This window comes from Trachypithecus francoisi, unplaced genomic scaffold, assembly GCF_009764315.1.
Source record: "Trachypithecus francoisi isolate TF-2019V2 unplaced genomic scaffold, Tfra_2.0 Lachesis_group4, whole genome shotgun sequence".
NCBI lineage: Eukaryota > Metazoa > Chordata > Mammalia > Primates > Cercopithecidae > Trachypithecus > Trachypithecus francoisi.
In genome coordinates this window covers 18899358-18918205 of record NW_022681469.1, presented here as the reverse complement: position 1 = coordinate 18918205, position 18848 = coordinate 18899358, and the positions used below count along the sequence as shown (strand labels likewise).

Below are 18848 nucleotides of genomic sequence, written 5' to 3'. Positions count from 1 at the left end.
AGTCAGACTCCAGCCCTAGGTCAATCATGCTCAAGTCTCATGACTGAGAACTCAGGAAGGTGACTTCTCAAAGGAAGCTTAGCATGCTGTCCCAGGAAGGCACTGGAGGGAAGCCCAGCACTCTGGTCTCAGTAAACCAGAAAACACTTCAAATTAAGGGCTTTGAAGCATCTAATGAGTGTCCAGCAGTGTAGTAGACAGGGCAGAGGCTAAGAGAGGGGGCAGAAGCTCTAAGAGACAGAAGTCAGATGCTCATCTTGCAGGAATTCAATCACCAATTGAGAAGCAATGTTATGTCTACGAAATAATATCTTCCTTCCAAACACAGGCCTGCAGGGCAGTAGAAGGCAGCAGATAATCAGGTCTAGAATGTGTGGTGTCATTTAGAGAGCCACGGGACCACAGGAGTCGGTCCCACCAGCTATAACCATAGTCACATCCAGTTATGTCAATCTGCCAGGAGGACACAGCAAGTGTTTCCATTCAAAAGCCCTCACGCATGTGCCCTTTACCTCTGGCATGGCCTTCACTGGCCATGACCTCAAGGAGGGTGTTGTCTCACCACACCCTGGCCCCCTTCAATGCCCCCAGCCTAGGAGCAGGGCTTCTCCTCCCAGAGGACCACATGTTAGGCCAGGCGCAGTGGCTCAAGGCTATAATCCCAGCACTTTGGGAGGCCAAGGTGGGTGGATCACCTGAGGTCAGGAATTCGAGACCAGCCTGACCAACATAGTAAAACCCCATCTCTACTAAAAATACAAAATTAGCTGGGTGTGGTGGCACATGCCTGTAATCCCAGCTACTCAGGAGGCTGAGGCAGGAGAATCATGTGAACCAAGGAGGCAGAGGTTGCAGTGAGTGAAGATTGTGCCACTGCACTCCAGCCTGGGCAATAAGAAAGAAACTCCGTCTCAAAAAAAAAAAAAAAAAAGAACCACATGTTATTATGGGGTTGTACAGAATGTTGCAAGGCACTGAGACCCCTTGGTCAAATACACAGATTACAGCAGGTCAAATTTTTGAGTTTAGTGTGCATAAAACCATAAGGGAAGACTGCTTAGAATGGACGTTCCAGGGTCCTGACCTCGGGGGTTCTAATTCCATAAGTCTGGGCTGGGGCCCAGGAACCCGCATTTTATTTTTATTTTTTTGAGATGGAGTCTTGCTCTCTTGTCCAGGCTGGAGTGCAGTGGTGCAATCCTGGCTCACAGCAACCTCCGCCTCCTGAGGAACCCACGTTTTAAGTAAATGTTTCCAGTGATTCTGATACAGGTGGTCCCTGGTTCCACTTTGAGAAGACAGCCTTAGATTCTCAAGGGGTCAGATCCCTCTTCCAAGAAAAAAAGCAGGGTTCAAAGCCCTCCTAAGCCATGCAAGCCCCAATGTGATTTTCTTCCTGTATGTAATAGCTGGTTGTTGGAGGGGAGTCTCTGAAAAATGGGAATATCTACAGCTGTCTTTTTCAAAACATACATTTGGTAGTCACAATAATGTTGCTTTGCATAGCCTTGCACATGGCACCCACTCAATGAATATTGGTAGGTTTTCTTTTCTTCTTTTCTTTCTTTCCTTCTTTTATTTTTTTAATTTTTTTTTTTTTTTTTTTACTATAATCAGAGCTCTGTTAATATAGGCCATCTGTCAGGACATGGAAATGCAGATTAGATGTTCACACATTAGATATTTTCCTGAAAATATTCCTGAAAATTTGCATGTAAAGTATGACTTGTTATAATTTTCCTGCTGGTTTCCATTCAACAAATATTTCTTGAGTGCCAGTTAATGCCAGACTCTGGGGCTCCAGCCCTACGCACGAGGGTGTTCTGGTCTAGCTCTTCTGTGACATCCCTGTAGAGCATCCCCATGCCTCATTAGATGGCCTTCCCTTGTATTTGTCAATGAGATTGCTTAATTTGAGCTCTAGAGTTTCTTCTCCCCAAGCAATTTCTTTCATAGCAATGCACCATGGGAATCTGATGAGAGCTACATCCCTTCCTCCAAGAAAGAGCAGATATGTGCATGGCATCAGTTCAGACTCTTCTGTGGACAGTGATAAAAAACTCAGCCCGGATTGTCTCAGGGAGCTTATTGACCCCTATAACTGAAAACTCCAGAGGGCAGAGCTGCCTTCAGGTATGGCTTGATTCAGGGGCTCAAGCCCTGTCCAGGTTGTTCTCTCTCCCCATCTCTCAGCTCCAATTTCTCTAGGCATACTCCCTTCTCAGGCAGATCTCCCCTAGGGGTCTCAAGACAGCTGTGTGACCAGTATTCTGAACAGTCTGAATTCAGTGAGGTACCAACTTAAAACCATTTGGTGTTCTTTTTGTTTTGTTTTGTTTTTTTTTTCATTTTTTTCATTTAAATGTGCTCTGATGAATCTCCTTTCCCTGTCCATGATGATACCTTGGACAGATCTCAATGATTTCTGGTCATTTTGGGGGGCATTAAAAAGTCCAGGCCAGTCTGGCCCAGATGAAAACTTCAGTCTCAAATCCAACCAGTGCTCTTCTGTTCTCTTAGCTCCGGCTGACCTGTGGCCTGAGGACACCGCCCTGGGGAGGAGTGGTCTGTTTTTTCCCCTTCCTTCTACTCCTCCCCCACCCCTGCTGGTTCCCTTTCTCCTACAGGAGTGGGGCCTGTGAATGGATCCCCAAATCCTGTCTACCTGGGGCTGCCCTCAGTGCCTTCCCCAGGGGACTTCTAATGTGGGGTAGATGGAAGACGTATTCAGAGGGCTCCTAGGTCTGACGTCCTCACTGCATAATTCCCTGCCAGGAAGACAGGCTCCAGCTCCTACCACCAGCTCCTGCCCCAAGGCTGCTTGGTGGGGAATCTTGGGCAGGTTACCAGCTGGATGGCTCCAGCTTCCATGCCTTCCCCAGTGTCCACTCAGCTCATGGGAAACACACAACTGGGCCACACCCACAGTGGCCACCTTCTGCCCTTCTCTTCCTCCCTCCACCCTGCCATGTCTCTCCAAGTACTTATCCTTTGCTCTAAGAGGTAAAGAGGGCACATCAGCAATTCTGCTGCATGAGCAGATGGCCAAGGAGAATGCCCCACCTCTATGAGTGGCTCTGCTGAAGAGCCCCTTCCTTGGCTTGGGAGTGGGGAGGACCCTCTTCCCTAGGCCAATGACTCCTTGCTCTAAGTTTTCTTTGAATCCCTCTAATGTCTTTATAGGCTGAGGATGGGGGTAGGAGAGAGCAGGTTCAAATTCAACAGGAAGAAGCAAGAGTCTCTTTCCTGGAAGTCTCAGCAAAAGCCTCCCGGCATCTCAGTGACCTCGAGAGGGTCATGCACCCACCCCTCAACCAATCCCTGGACCCCAAGGGAATATGATCCCCTGATTGGCTTAGACCTGGGTCATGTGCCCCATCCCTGGAGTTGGTGTCTAGGTGAGGCCTTACCTGAACCACTGAGCTCTAGAGTGGAGGAGAGGTGGGTCCCCAAATCGCTCTTGCTAAAAGTGGGGTAAATGGCTTCTGGGTAGCCAGGAAACAGTGTGTTTGCCCACCCATGTACATAGAATCCGTGGCCCCTAGATTAGAAGCTCTCACTTCTCAATTTCCTGTTACGTGATCATGCTCACTTTCCCTCTGAACTTTTAAAATCCAGTTTGCCAAATTAGAAGGTATAAGTCCGGCAGTGCCTGGAACAGCCTGCTCTTGCCTATTTCTTGCAAATCATGTGGCCACCTCATCCCAAGTTTCCTGTGATTTCTGCAGGGCCAGTCGGTCCATCTCAGCAGTTTTGCCTTATTGCATCCTTCACCATTTGAGAAGTGAAAATGTCAGGCATGAGAGTCAATAATTCAGATTCTCTACTGTTAGCAGTTCTAAACCCCTGGCGCATATAAGGATACTCAAAGGTCTTCTTCACTATTGGGGATTTGCCTCTGCGTATGCTGTCTGGCAACATCCCATCTCTCATCCCATAGAGCCTTGATTGCATTTCTCCTTTCAGGATATAGATTTTGCTTCCAGCTTCTAAAACAGTTACAATCCACTTTTTTGTTTGTTTTTGTTTGGTTTCATCTCTTTTTGTTTTTGAGACAGTCTCGTTCTGTTGCCAGGCTGGAGTACAATGGCACAATCCTGGCTCATTGCAACCTCCACTTCCCGGGTTCAAGTGATTCTCCTGCCTCAGCCTCCTGAGTAGCTGGAATTACAGGTGCATGCCACCACACCCAGCTAATTTTTGTGTTTTTAGTAGAGATGGGATTTTGCCATGTTGGTCAGTCCAGTCTGGAACTCCTGGTCTTAAGTGATCCGCCTGCCTCAGCCTCCCAAAGTGCTGGAATTACAGGCGTGAGCCACCACGCCTGGCTTCAATCCACTTTTTAATTCATGCCCCCAGACTAATTCTTTCTGGGCCACATGTGTTTTCTTTCAAATCATCTTGTTTGGGAATTTTATCTGGCCTCCCCTTCTCTTGTCCCACCATCAAAATTCAGTTTAAAATTTTCTTTCTCAAGTCCCCCAATCTCTTGGAGAAGTCTCTCTTTTCCCATGTTGCCTTGGTCTATGGAAAAGGAGGTGCGTTCGGTAAATTCAGCAGTGGAAGAGTGGGAAGAGGTTTGTACCATTTGTGCCACTCGTAAAACTGGAAAAACCACACCATTTATTTAAAGAGGCCTTTGTTATATGGATGCTTCATTGTGTTCTCATGTAATTTTGGAAAGGATGAGAGAGGAAAAAATGCAACTTCTTTTCATATAAATTGTGTCTTCTATAGCTTTAGTGTTCTATGTTGAAATTACTGACTTTTGATCTGGCTAAACCATTCTCTTTTCTTCTCTTTGGTGCCGGACTGTGCCAGCCAAAATTTATGACCCATTTTCCTTCTGCTTAATTGTTGTTATAAATCTGCTGTGCAGAACCCAGTTGTAAATTTATCACAAACTGGATTGGATTGATATACAGCCTCTCTTTAGGATAATTTGAGCACAGTTATGCCTTAGAAGGAAGGCCAAATTCTTAAAACTTCTCTTGAAGAGCTGCTTTGTAACCATTATAAATATCTAATTAAAATACAACTTACTCTTTCTTTTTCTCTTAAGGATAAAAGAACATTCTGTGCTGGTTATTTCAGCTGATTAGCTCACGCTGCTATGTGAGCAAGGTTGAGGATTGTTTCCTTGAAGCAGTCAGAGGATCTCCAAGAAGAAAAGCATATCATGTGCTTACAAAAAAAAAAAAAAAATAGCCATTTTACCCCCAACTAGCTTTTTCATGAGTACACATCCTTTGTCACAGAGGAAAGGTTGGACAGGGAAAAAAGTGAATAGCTTAACACAAATGCATCTTCACTATGGAAAAAAAAAAAGTCTCCTCATGTGGATCTCACCCAGGGAGTAGGGCATGGTTGACTTTGAGATCAAGTAAAAAACTGGAAATGGGATTTTCCCCATGAGGAAGGTTTCCTCCCCTTTGCCCAGGTCTGTTGGGGTTGGGCTACCCACAGTTGTTGAGGAGTAAGTTCAGGAGTTCCCCATCAATTTAGTCCTCCAGCCACACAGAGGTCAGAGGTGCTGCTGAGTCTCTGCCTTCTGACAGACCCCGTAACAGCACAACAGGACAAGAGAGCACGAAGCCACAGGGACAAGGGAAGAGGCAAAACAGAGAACGCCTTACAGCCCTAATGTTGAAATCTAAAACAAAGAACAGCGACACTGCAGCGTCAGAAAAATGGCAACGGGCTGCGGCAACGGCCCTTGGTTAGAGCATCACAAAGTTTAACGTGCATGGGAACCACCCGGGAGTCGTTAAATCTGCAGATTTTGATTTAGCAGATCTGGGACGAGCCTGAGGGTCTGCATTTCTTTTTTGTGATTATTATTTTTTATTTTTGAGACAGAGTCTCACTGTCTCCCAGGCTGGAGTGCAGTGGCACGATCTTGGCTCACTGCAGCCTCCACCTCCCAGGATTAAGTGATTCTCCTGCCTCAGCCTCCTGAGTAGCTGGGATTACAGGCTCACGCCACCCTGCCCAGCTAATTTTTGTATTTTTAGTAGAGACGGGGTTTCGTCATGTTGGCCAGGCTGGTCTCGAACTCCTGACCTCAGGTTATCTGCCCACCTAGGCCTTCCAAAGTGCTGGGATTACAGGTATAAGCCACAGTGCCCGGCCAAGAGTCTGCATTTCTAACCGGCTCCCAGGTGATGCTGATACCACCAGTCCATGGCCCACACTATGTACAAGGAGCCAGGTTCTGAACCATAAGTACTGTGTCTCTGTCACGGGTGCCGGACGTGGCAAGAACGTATTCCTCATGACACTTAACATGCTCATGTTCTGCAGTGGTTTACCTTCTGCTAATAAATCTCATGGTTTCACGATTATTCCATAATCGTGATGGCACTCACTTTACTGAGTGGGAGATGAAGTGATGCAGGAATGAGCCAATCCTAATACATTTTAGAAGTGTATTAATCCTAAATAAAGCCTAAAATCATCTATTTCCTTCAATAATTGTTTCCATGGTGGGAGACTAGGGGGAGCTTTTGAGTTGATTTAAAGTCATTTCAAAGCAGATGAAGGTGGCAACCTGAGCTTTCTGTCAGGACATATGTGTAGACTGGAGACCTATCACATCCAATGGGATCCATCAGGCCAGCCCTTTGAAGCAGGGAGCTCCACCTGCCCCCTTCACTCCCCTACTCCCCTACGCCCCTTGGTTGTAGACAGTAGCTTCCGGTGCCATGTGGGAGGCCATGCCAAAGTACTGTAGCTAAAGAGAATGTCCCCTGATGCCATTTCTTTGGTGGCCTAGAACAGAATCTGTGCTATTTTCACTAGAGGAATAGGAGCTTCAGCAGGGGGCCTTGGAAACGTATCCTAGGTACCCACCTCCTGTCCTTTCTGGAAGCATCTGGCCCTGGGAAGTAGCATCCCAACCACTAATATCAGGGTACTAATATCAGGCAAAGGGAGGAAAAGTAGCATGGGCTGGGAAGAGGGGCCTCTCTGGGTGTGTAGCTAGGACTCTATCTTGGAAGTTAAGATTTGTGGTCACTGCTACCAACGCACCAACTCCCAAGACACAGGATACTAGGGACTTCTGTGCCCCATCAGTGGACAACTCAGGAGTTCCCAAAGCAGGATGACCAGTCAATCTGGATCAGGTGGCAGGGCCTTGGATCTTAGCTATCCATTTCATTATTATGCACACAAAATTATCTTAGAGATCCGGGCCATCTGCCCATTCGTATCCTGGGGATACCTGTGGGGAGGCAGGCTGTGCCTCCCAGGAGTCATCTGGGCCGCGAATGGGTGCCAAGACCTTCCTCTGCCACTACTCAGGACTCTGGACTCCTCCACATTCCCTGGAGATACTCAAAGCCCATGCCCACAGTAACCCGTAGGGAAACTGATCCGCTCTGCCTGGGAAGCTGCTCCCAGGAGCCTCAGCAGTGGCAGCCAGGAGCTTAGAGACCTGCTGCGCCTCTCCCTGCCCACTCTCTCCTCCTTCTCCCTCTCATCCCGCCCCATTTCTCTGTTTTCTTTCCTCTTTCCTCTCTTCATTGTTCACAGCACTATTTAGTCTCCTTCCCCTCTTTCTCCCCTTATTCTTGTTCTGACTCTATTCCCAGGTCCAGAGAGGCCCAGAATCTTCCCTGCTTCTGCTCCACCTCCTGACCCACTGCCCCCCTGGGAGCCCCTGGTCATCCCAGAAGCCTGTAAGTGCATGCAGCAGCCAAGACCCACATGCCTGCAATGGGGGTGGCACGGTGGCACGGGGGAGGTAGGGTGGAGAGCAGGACGGACTTGGAAGTGTTTTATCTGGGCTGCCTAGCTTAATCAAGTGCAGCACTCCAGCACTTTGAATTTTTAGCAAATAATGCCCCAAGTGCCCCTCCCACTGAGTCCCTGCAGAGCAGAAGGAGGGGCATCTGCAAAGAGAAGTCTCTCCCGGGAACGGGCCGCACCAATCAGCATGTATGTTGTGTCTTTCATGTAGCAAATCAGAGTCTTTCATATTCAATAGCTGGGCCTCTAGAGGGGCCAAGCTTTGCTAAGCAAATAAGCTCGTGGGGTGGGTTCACATCCATCCAGAAAAGCAAAAATGAAAAATAAACTTGGGAAAGTCAGCTCCACAGGTGAAGCTCAACCTTCTGTGCATCCGCTTGGCATGGAGCTAGATTTGCAACTGAATGGCTCGTTTATTTAACTGTTGAGCACATTATGGGCTCTTAAAACATCAAAAGAATGGGTTTGATTCCCAACAATTAGCTCTTGAAATAAAAGAACAAACATACTTTTTTTAACTTCCCCAGACTCTGTTGACCAAAGTCACTTTGACACCAGTGGAGTGGAAGCTTCAAAATTGTATCATCTGGTGGGAATTTAAAGACTTCCTGTCCCCCAAAAACCCTTCTCATCACTGGGCTTAAAATTTTCCATTGGGAGGCCCTGGCTTTGTTTTGACACATGATCCATTATTAACACATCACTTGTCTTGGGAGGGGAATATCATCAAGTCCCAGCTAGGATGTAAGCCGCACGACCAGGAAACCTCATCTGCTGGGGACCTTGGTAGGTCCTAGGGCCTAGCACACTGCCTGGCATGTGAGAAATAGGGGTTGAGAAAAATTTGTTCACTCTTTCTTTTCTAGAGACTAACTCCAAGCACAGATTTGAGGGGGGACGAGCAGGGAGTCACAGTAGATAAAGCTTGTGGGTTACTGTGCCCAGCGAGAAAGGGGTTGGTGGAGTCAAGGAGAGAAGGCACTGCGGGGGGAGATGGAGGTAGGTTGAAGGCAACACTTGGAGCCTCTATAGTCCTACAATTGCAGTGCAATTGCTCAGAACATATCATGCCAAGAAAAGGAGGGAGCCTCAGCCCTTGGCCTCCGAGGGGCCCTCTGGGAACATCTAGGGCAGCTTCCCATCCAGGACAGATACCTGAAAGATCATGAGGTTGGGCTTGAATGCTGCTGACAACAAGAAACTTACTACCTATGTGCCCTACCACTGCTATGGTCCACCCCCTCCTTCAGCTCATGGTATTTGAGCACCTACTAAATCAGCAAATTAATAGCTTCTGCCTGGGGCTACTTCCACACTCCACTAATAGCCAATCACTGGGCATCTCAGAGCCGAGAGAGGAAAGACAATTGCAAAATCAGTCTAGAATAAGGGACCTTTCCAAAATGTGTGCTTATGCCCAGGCACTCCTTTCACCCTAGGTTTTCTGGAAAGTCTGTTTTGCCCCAGGACTGTGGACAGCATTAGGTTTTGTTTGGTGAGCTTTCTTTTTTTTTTTTTTTTAGGTTATGTTTTATAACTGAATATGGCATGTGTGAAAATCTCAGCTACCAGACTCTGTTAGTCCAGGCATATGAATATTCCAGATCAGAAGGGATGTTTGACTCCCCCTGTGAATTGCAATGTGGAAGGTTTATAAAGTTAAGCATTTAGAAATCTGTCTTTAAAATTTAAATATTTAGATTGGGTCTCTAGGACACAAAAGGCAATTCCTGTTTCTCACTCACTTAATTTGATTTTTTTTTTCTTTTGGTCGCACAAGTTGTTTTTCAAAGCCTCATTCCTTGAATGTTCCCTATAGGAGGAATGTAATTAAACTCCACTGGCCTCCCCCTGCTGGGACCAAACAGGGGCCAGAGCTGTAGGGAGCATAAAACAGATACCCTGCAAAAGAATCCTTATTATAAAGATGAGAAGAGAATCAGCTTCCCTCTGGTTATGAACAAGAAGCTTTAGAAAGCCACCCAGGCTCTTTTTGCAAGGGGCTTAGTATCCAAGCCATTTTAATTAGTAATTTAAGACTGGAAGGAAGGGGATAAACTCCTCACCTCCCTAGCTATACGCAAGAACTTCAACTGGGTGAGTAACCGCTTTAAGTGGCTGAGAAAGAGGGAGGTCTGGAGGGAGAGTGATTCCTTAAAATGAATCAACTTTTTCACGAAAATGGCACAGCTAGATATCCTGGCGCCCAGTCAGTCGCTGCTTTTGCGGTCCCACTTCTTAAGGCAGTTCTCACCCCTCACCAGAGGCAGGCACTGCCTCTCTCTGGGACACTCAGCTGGCACCAGAGAAAGAAGCTTGTGCTGAGGGATGGCTCCCTCACACCGGGCCAACCTAGATTTCTCTCCGACCAAAGAGCGTGCCTCCCACCGAGCGAGAAAGTGGAAAGATCCTGCCAGGGAACCCGGAGACCTGGGTGCTAGCATCACCCCCGCCCTGAGAGCCCACGGGGGCCTTGAGCTGACACCCACTGGCAACGTGACGTGAATCACTGACATAATCCCTTCCTTAGTTTTTCCGTCTGTAAAATGGGGATAGTAACATTATGTAGCTCATAAGGTTGTCACCAAGATTAAATGAGTTAAGAATACACGCTTGGCTGGGCGCGGTGGTTCACGCCTGTAATCCCAGCACTTTGGGAGGCCGAGGCGGGCAGATCATGAGGTCAGGAGATTGAGACCATTCTGCCTAACATGGTGAAACCCTGTCTCTACTAAAAATACAAAAAATTAGCCAGGCGTGGTGGTGGACACCTGTAGTCCCAGCTACTTGGGAGGCTGAGGCAGGAGAATGGCATAAACCTGGGAGGCAGAGCTTGCAGTGAGCTGAGATGGTGCCACTGCACTCCAGCTGGGTGACAGAGCAAGACACTGTCTCAAAAAAAAAAAAAAAAAGAATACACATGCAATGTTTGAACAGTGCCAGCATTATGTACATGTAGCTACTCTCATTCCCCTCTCTGTGACTCAATTTCCTTATCTGTAAAAGAAAAAGATTGGACTAGACCTCTTCTCTACTATTGTTGATTATGATGATGATAAATGAATGTTTCTACACCAGATCCTAAACTAAACAAATGTTAACTTGATCCTCACAAAGCCTGTGTGAAGTGGGAGTTATCACCATCGTCATTTCATCAGTGGGGAAAGAGAGGCTGGATTAGTCAGGGATCTCCAGAGGAACCAAACCAATAGGACAGACAGAGAATGACATTCATTTTCAGGAATTGGCTCATGTAATTTATGGAGTTTGGTAAGCGTGAAGTCTGCAGGGCAGGCTGGCAGTTTGGATCCCCAGGCAGGAGTCAATGCAACAGTCTAGACACAGAATTCTTTCTTCACCGGAAAACCGCAGTTTTTGCTCTTACGGCCTTCAATCGATTGGATGAGGCACGCCCATATTATTGAGGGTAATCTCCTTAAAGTCAGCTGATTTTAAGTGTTAACCATGTCTACAGAAGACCTTCCCAGCAACCCTGGGATTCATGTTTGATTAAATAACTGCACACTATAGCCTAGCCAAGTTGAAACGAAAGACTAACCATGCTAAATAACTTGAGAACATAAGGAAATACCCTAGGACGGGGCCTAAGTCGGATTGGCACTCACGTCTTCCGACTGCTTAGTCTGTGTTCTTTTCAACCTTGTCTCTAATATTCCCGGATTCTGTGGTTCTGATGTCATTCCTCAGCGCTCTGCTGTTCTTGCCTGACCACGTGGGTCAATGGTGGCGCTGGCATTTCTATAAAGGGGATTTCAGGGCTGCCTGCTGGGGAGGGAGGCTTGAAGCTGTGCCTGCACTGCACCTTCACAGCACTGAGAAAACGCCTGTCATCCAGGAAAGGGCAGCCCTGTCCTCGCCACAGTGCCCGCACCCTCACTGGTCACCTGTGCAGTCATCATCTGTGACCTGTCGTCCAGGCTCTGAGCCCTGAGGAAAATAAGTTTCCCTGGAAGGTCCTTGGTTTGCTAGGGCTTTTTCTCCCTCTTGCCGTGTCTTTTTCACGGTCCATCCTCTGAGTTTGTGAATCGTCTTTCTTCGTGGCCCATGTGGCACAAGATGAAGAGTGCATGGGCAGCTTCTCCCCTGACGTCCCTACCTCCCTGACGCTTAACCCACATAGGGAAGAACATTCTTGAAACAGAGACATCACCTCCAGGCTTGCTTTCTACCACAGCAGTCACCCTGCTTGGTGCCTTTCTCACTTCCATTTGTAAGTGATCTTGTCTCCTTCCTTGTAGAAAGTTTTTCAGCCATTCCAGGCTTTCTCCTGGGGTTCCACCCATCCGGGATTTTCCACGAATTGTATTTCCTCGTAGTTCGTTTTCATCGTGTTCCTTGTTAGGGAACATTCAACATGCACCTGACATTGGCGGGCAGCCTGATTGCCCCCGGCCTCCCCTCTGCTCATTGCCAGAGCTACCTCTGCATAAAGGAGTCACTCTGCTCCCACTCTGGGGCCTCTGTCAGGGGCCAGGCTTGATGCTGTCGCCAGCCAGCCCTTCACTGCTGCCCAGTGCCATATTCATCTCCATTGAGAAAAGTCCCTGGGAAATGGTTGGGAGCAGGGGGACAGCCCTGCAACCTGAGATCCTAAGATCGGGGAGGCGCTCCCTGCACTCCCAGCTGGAAGGAGACCAGATCAGTCACCCTCACCAAATTCCCAGATTCTCTGACAGAAGCAAGCCAGTCCTTGGTTTGAACGGGGAATCAACTCAGGGTGATAAAATAGATGCCAACTTTCCTATAGGTAGAATCTGACTTCAGACAGCAAAAGACTCTAAAACAGCTTAAATGCCTGTATATGCCTTCTCCTATGCATGCCGCCAGTCAGACCAAAGGCCGTATGCCAATCAAAGCCCAAGAGCAGCCAGGGGTATTTTCATGTCCTCAAGAACTTTTACAAACTGTAGTTGCTTGGGTTCCACCCCTGGAGATTCTGATTTAGTGGGTCTGGAGTAAGGCCTGGGCTTCTTAAAAGCCCCAGCAGATTCTAAGATGCAGCCAGGAGGAAGAACGGTTGCCAGAATCCCATGAGGCACAGATGCAAATGTGCATAGTGACATTGGGTTGCATTATCAATGGCAGGACTGACTTTAAAACACTCCGCATCCTTACTGGAGCTGCTGTTTGCTTTTCAGAAAAGCCCCTCATCAGATTATCAGGAAGTTGTGGGTTTTCCGTGATCATGCTGTGGTCAGATCCAGCCCAACCAGAGAGCCAAAAACAAAACAAACATACAAAACAAACAAACAAACAAACCCCAAATCCCTGGCAAGCCCCATGAGATGACTGCTCTGATAACATTCAGCAGACAAGCCTGTTTGAAATCATCTCAGAATCATACCAGACCCAAATCCAAGAGGTCATCTGGTCTGTACATTGACTCTAGGAGGGTGTTTATTTGTCAGTTTCATGCTGCTGATAAAGACACACCTGAGACTGGGCAATTTACAAAAGAAAGAGATTTAATGGACTTACAGTTCCACATGGTTGGGGAGGCCTCACAATCATGGTGGAAGGCAAAGAGGAGCAAGTCACATCTTACGTGGATGGCGGCAGGCAAAGAGACAGCTTGTGCAGGGAAACTCCCTTTTTTAAAACCATCAGATCTCGTGAGACTTACTCACCATCACGAGAACAGCACGGGAAAGACCCGCCCCCATGATTCAACTACCGCTTACCAGTTTCCTCCCACAACACATGGGAATTGTGGGAGTTAAAATTCAAGATGAGATTTGGGTGGGGACACAGCCAAACCATATCAGAGGGTGAGGGGCTATTTCTCCATGTTATAGACAAGGCAACTGACTAGGGACGCTCCATCACAGGCCCACACCTTATCTCAGAATTAAGAGAAAATGCCTCTGGCTGCCAGGGGTGGGGTGGGGTGGTGTGGGGTGCAGAGTCTCTCCCCCTACCACGACCTCCATCTTTTCCCTTTCTCTGAAAATCTCATTTGATGATTCCCCAGCCTGGCTGCAAATTAAAGATTTGTAGACCTGAAAGATGCTAATGATGGTTATCACCACCACCACCACCATCGTAACAGTAAACATTTATGGAGCGCCATAATTATTCGTAATAATTTTTATGTGTTAAATAAATCTGACCTAGCTCTATAAAGAAATAGGCCCTGTTAACCAAAAATATCGGATAAATTAAAAGTCTCCTAGAAGCGTCTGATGAAAGGATCTCAAGTTCCATAACACACGGCCCATTCACTGGTGGTGTTTCTGGGCTTGATTCACTGTGGGTCACTTAACAATGTTGGGGGTACTCTCCGCCTCCCAGTGCTCAGTCTGCAGCTTGTGGTCAGCTGTTCCTCCGAGGTGTCTGTGTCGGCCGTGTTAAGGCCTGCTGCAGAAACAGCTCATTTCCAACCTGTTTTTCTCAAGCAGTGATCCCATGGGGTCAAGTTTTCAATATCAAATAATATTGATAATAATTATGATAGAAATAGTAAGAGGCCAGGCACAGTGGCTCATGTCTATAATCCCAGCACTTTAGGAGGCAGAGTTCAGGTGGATCGTTTGAGCCCAGGAGTTCGAGATCAGCCTGGTCAACATGGTGAAACCCTGTCTCTACTAAAAATACAAAAATTAGCCGGGGCGTGGTGGCACATGCCTGGTAGTGCACGCCTGTAATTCCAGCTACTCAGGAGGCTGAGGCAGGAGAATTGCTTGAATCCAGGAGGCAGAGGATGCAGTTAGATGAGATCGCACCACTGCACCCCAGCCTGGGTGACAGAGTGAGACTCTGTCTCAAAAAAAAAAAAAAGAAAAGAAGAAAGAAAGAAAGAATAATAATAAGAATTACCATTCATTGAACACGTGCTCTGTTCTTGGTGCTCTTGGTGCTATTCCAGGAAATTCTAACACCAATTAGATATTTTCCCCCATTTTAAAGATTAAAGCGGCCAGCGCAGTGGGTCACACCTGCAGTCTCAGCACTTTGGGAGGCCAAAGTGCGAGGATCACTTGAGGCAGGGAGTTCAATACCAGCTTGGGCAACATAGTGAGACCCCTGTCTCTACAAAAAAAAAAAAAATCAAAAAATTAGCTGAGCCTGGTGGTCTGTGCTCGTACTCCCAGCTACTCAGGAGGCTGAGATGGGAGGATCACCTGAGGCTGAGAGTTGGAGGCTGCATAGAGCTATGATGGTGCTACTGTGCTCTAGCATGGGCAACAAAACAATAGCCTTGTCTCAAAAAAAAAAAAAAAAATGGCTAAAGTGAAATTGAAACTCAGAGAGTAAGTGACTTCAAGGTAGAGGCAGAAACACAGGCTGGATTTGAATTCGATCCTCTGGCTCCAGAGTTCCTGGGAGTTATCTTGGGAATGACTGCAAGGTCCGAGGTAGATTGTTCTAGGAGCAGGTGCTTATCTAAAGTGGAATGGCGCACACTGACATACCATTAGGAATTCTATTTTCTTACCACCATGGGAGCCAGGTCTCTGTCAGGGTGATGAGAAGTTCCCAAAGTCATTTCTTTCTCCTCTCTGGGGTGCCCCCTCTCTGTCTGCTGTCACTAAATCCCTAACGACATTACAGCGGAATAAATGGCATTTTTAACTTCAGCTTTAAGCAACAAAGAAACACTAATAAGTTAAGATGTGTCCATCTTTACCATAAAAAAACAAAAAAATTGCTTCAATAACCAATAAATAGGTCAAACACCACAAAAATAAATAGCAAAAGACTGCAGGGCTCGATGGCTCACGCCTGTAATCCCAGCACTTTGGGAGGCCGAGGTGGGTGGATCACCTGAGGTCAGGAGTTTGAGACCAGCCTGACCAATACAGTGAAACCCCCCTCTAGTAAAAATACAAAAATTAGCTGGGCGTGGGGGCAGGTGCCTGTAATCCCAGCTACTTGGGAGGCTGAGACAGGTGAATTGCTTGAACCCGGGAGGCGGAGGTTGCAGTGAGCCGAGATCACACCACTGCACTCCAGTCTGGGCAAGAGAGCAAGATTCCATCTCAATAATAATAAATAAATAGCAAAAGAAAGAAAAAACCCTCAGCTAAGAAGTATATTGTTGTGTTTTTTGGGTTTTTTTAATGTAACATTTGACAAGTTTACATTTTCCTTGTCTGCCCTTGGGTGCCTTAAAATAAAACTCTATCAGTATTTGCATGTAACATTGGGTTTTCTTTTTCCCCCTATGTAAAATCCACATATCAGGAATTTCTCTATTCATTCTGTCCTCTGGGTTTCTTCCCTTGGGAATAATTCATATGTCAAACCTGTCGTTTATTGATTTATTGCTGTACCTAGTAGCATTTTTCTCCCTGCCCTCAAAATTTAGCTTAAAGACCACTTAATAAGGCATGTGCGGGTCCTCAGACTCCATGAGATTTCTGCTGATACGAGCCATAATGTAGCAAAACAAGTCCTGCTCATTGCGGGCATCTAAATGGTGTCCTGTTCAATCTCCATATGCGCTTTTCTTTTCTAAAGTTACGGCCTACAACTAGAAGAAGGGATGAAACATCACCCACACCTCCACATCTTATTTCCTGTATCACATTTCAAAGCCCTTGGAGATGCAAGGCAGGTTTTTCTGATGAGTTGCGAATCAATGCAAATCGTCTGAAATGAGAGGTGGCCCGTGGGTGTAATCCATCCCTGCCGGTGCCCCATCTTGGCTACACACTTCCAAAAACCAGCACCTCCCTGTTGTCCATGTCTGGTCATCAGAGGCCCCTCTCCTCAGGTGGGAGAACCAGAGACCAAGAAAGAAACAGGTTTCTCTCTCTTGGAATTTCTCTTCCTTAGTCATTTTCAGAAAGTTGGGAGTCAGCAACCTTAAGGAGGAGTTTCATATCATCTCTCCTCCACTTCCTCCCCTCATTTCCTCCGCATCCTCTCCTTGGAGTCCTTCATCAATGTCTCTATTTTCTGTTCGAGATAAACAGAGTCCCTCTTACCTGTCGGGGCCTCATCTGCCTTCCCCACCCCTCTTACCCCCCAACCCCCATCATTTCTGCAGCCAGCCTGTCTCCTGATCCTGGCCTGGCATTCTTCAAAGACTCCTTAAGGCCACCTGGCTTCCAGTCCACCTCTAGGCTTCACTGTCTGCACCAGAGTGGAAGCTGTCATGTGCCTTCAGCAACATTTTACCCCTCCCAGAACAGACACGGGCATTTCTTCCACAAGCAGTATTCCATGGTTAAAAAAAAAAAAAAAAAAAAATTATAAAAATGAAACCAAAAATACTGGTAGTGTATTTTTATCCCTTCAAGACAGTGATAATCGTCAGTAAAAACAACAACAACAACTAAGCAAAGCGGCTTGAAGATAGGCTGAAAGCGCGTATCTACGGATGGCTTCTTGTTGTTGTTCTGTTTTTGTTTCTGTTATTTTTGAGACACAGTCTTGCTCTGTCACCCAGGCTGGAGTGCAGTGGCACAATCTCGGCTCACTGCAACCCCCGCCTCCTGGGTTCAAGTGATTCTCCTGCCTCAGCCTCCTGAGTAGCTGGGATTACAGGCATGCACCACCATGCCCCATGCCCGGCTAATTTTTGTATTTTTAGTAGAGACTGAGTTTCACCATGTTGGCCAGGCTGGTCTTGAACTCCTGACCTCAGGTGACCCAGCTGCCTCGGCCTCTCAGAGTGCTGGGATTACAGGCATGAGCCACCGTGCCCGGCCAGGATGTTCTGAATATTAAACTAGCTGACTGGTGGACATTAGCTGTGCTGTGGGAAAGTGAAGCAGAATGGTTTTTTCTCCCTTGTGTGTGATTACCAAGACATGGACGGCACAGAGATTCAAAATACAATGCATTCCCCTTGCTCATCTGGTCAAGCTCACCTTCCTATTGCACAGGGTTGATTGGTTGGAGGCCGCCAACCTCTAGCTGAAAGGCAGAGACAGTCTTCCCTGTTATTTCGGTACCAAGCTGTGTTTCTTAGGCATTAAAATGGAGGGAAAGCAACCACTGGCCCCTCGCTGGGATTGTTCTTGAGGATTCCAGACAGGCCATAAGTAATTCAATGAGTCGCTCACAAAGGACCTGGCCCTGAAGGTTTGTGGCTGCAGCATCCAGGTGAGCCAAAGGTGTCAGTGCCACCAAAATGCAGAGAAAACTCTTATCAGAAAGATGTCATTTTTTTCCCTAAATGTCATATATACAATTTTTATTGGAGCGTGATGACAGATAATGAATAACTTAACATAAATTTGCATAATACAATACAGTTGTTAATTTATGATCATATTAAAACACAAAATTTTGTAGTTTGAAGCAGTAAAAAGTCTTAATCTTCTGAAACTTTCCCTCTTGTTTGTTATTTGCTTATGAGTTATCTAGGGTTGTTAGATAAAATGCAGGTGTCCAGTTAAATTTGAATTTCAGATAAACTGTAAATAATTTTTTAGTGTATCTGGTGCAATATTTGGGACATACTCATACTAAAAAGTTAGTCATTGTATATCTGAAATTCACATTTAACTGAATGGTTATATTAATATTTTTATTTGATAAACCAGGCAACTCTGTACTTCATAAGCAGCTTAACCTCTCTCTACTGGCTCTTCTCTGTCAGGGCAAAGGGAGGCTGTTTTATGGGGAAAGGCACTTACTGCAGAGACTTGATATCTTTCGACTGTGGGGAAGGCTGGCTGTCCTAGGAACACTAACAGAGTCAAAGAGATCAGACCAGAGAGGTGCCAGTGCAAAGGGGGAAACTGAGGCAGGCAGTACGCCTGGGCTTTCTTGACAGCACTGGGGTATTACAGCCCTGTTTTTCAGATTTTTTGGACTACAACCTCATCATAAGAAATATAATTTATAATTCAACCCAGAACACACACCCCTTGTAAATGGAGCAAAAAGTTTTATGAAACATGTCACCTTCTATGTACAATCTGCTCAACATCCTGTTCTAGTCAATTTCATTTCCTTAAATGCCACTCTTAACCCCCGAAATTGAATTCATGGATTGAATTCATGGTCTCCTAAAGGATCACAGCCGACATGTTGAAAAACACTGGGTTAGAGGGTCACGGTTCAGGAAAATGAATGAGGAGGTTTTTTAAAATCTACTTTACAAATGAGGAAATGTATCA

At 46.5% G+C, this 18848-nt stretch overlaps 1 protein-coding gene across 8 annotated transcripts in view; it reads left to right on the top strand.

Moving 5' to 3' along the window:
- TBXAS1 (thromboxane A synthase 1) overlaps positions 1–18848 on the top strand; it is a 190326-nt gene that overhangs the window by 132332 nt on the left and 39146 nt on the right. For 3 of the 8 annotated variants that reach the window (XR_004432957.1, XM_033193244.1, XM_033193246.1), the window contains exon 10: positions 7596–7682. The exons of 4 other annotated variants lie outside the window; for them this stretch is intronic. Coding sequence is in view for 3 of the 4 variants with exons in the window: in XM_033193244.1 (XP_033049135.1) it covers positions 7596–7682 (87 nt within the window). In the remaining variant the exon portion in view is untranslated. Of the gene's footprint in view, positions 1–7595; positions 7683–8279; positions 9247–18848 lie in introns of those variants that run through there. One more of the 8 variants, XM_033193247.1, reaches the window with a different exon arrangement.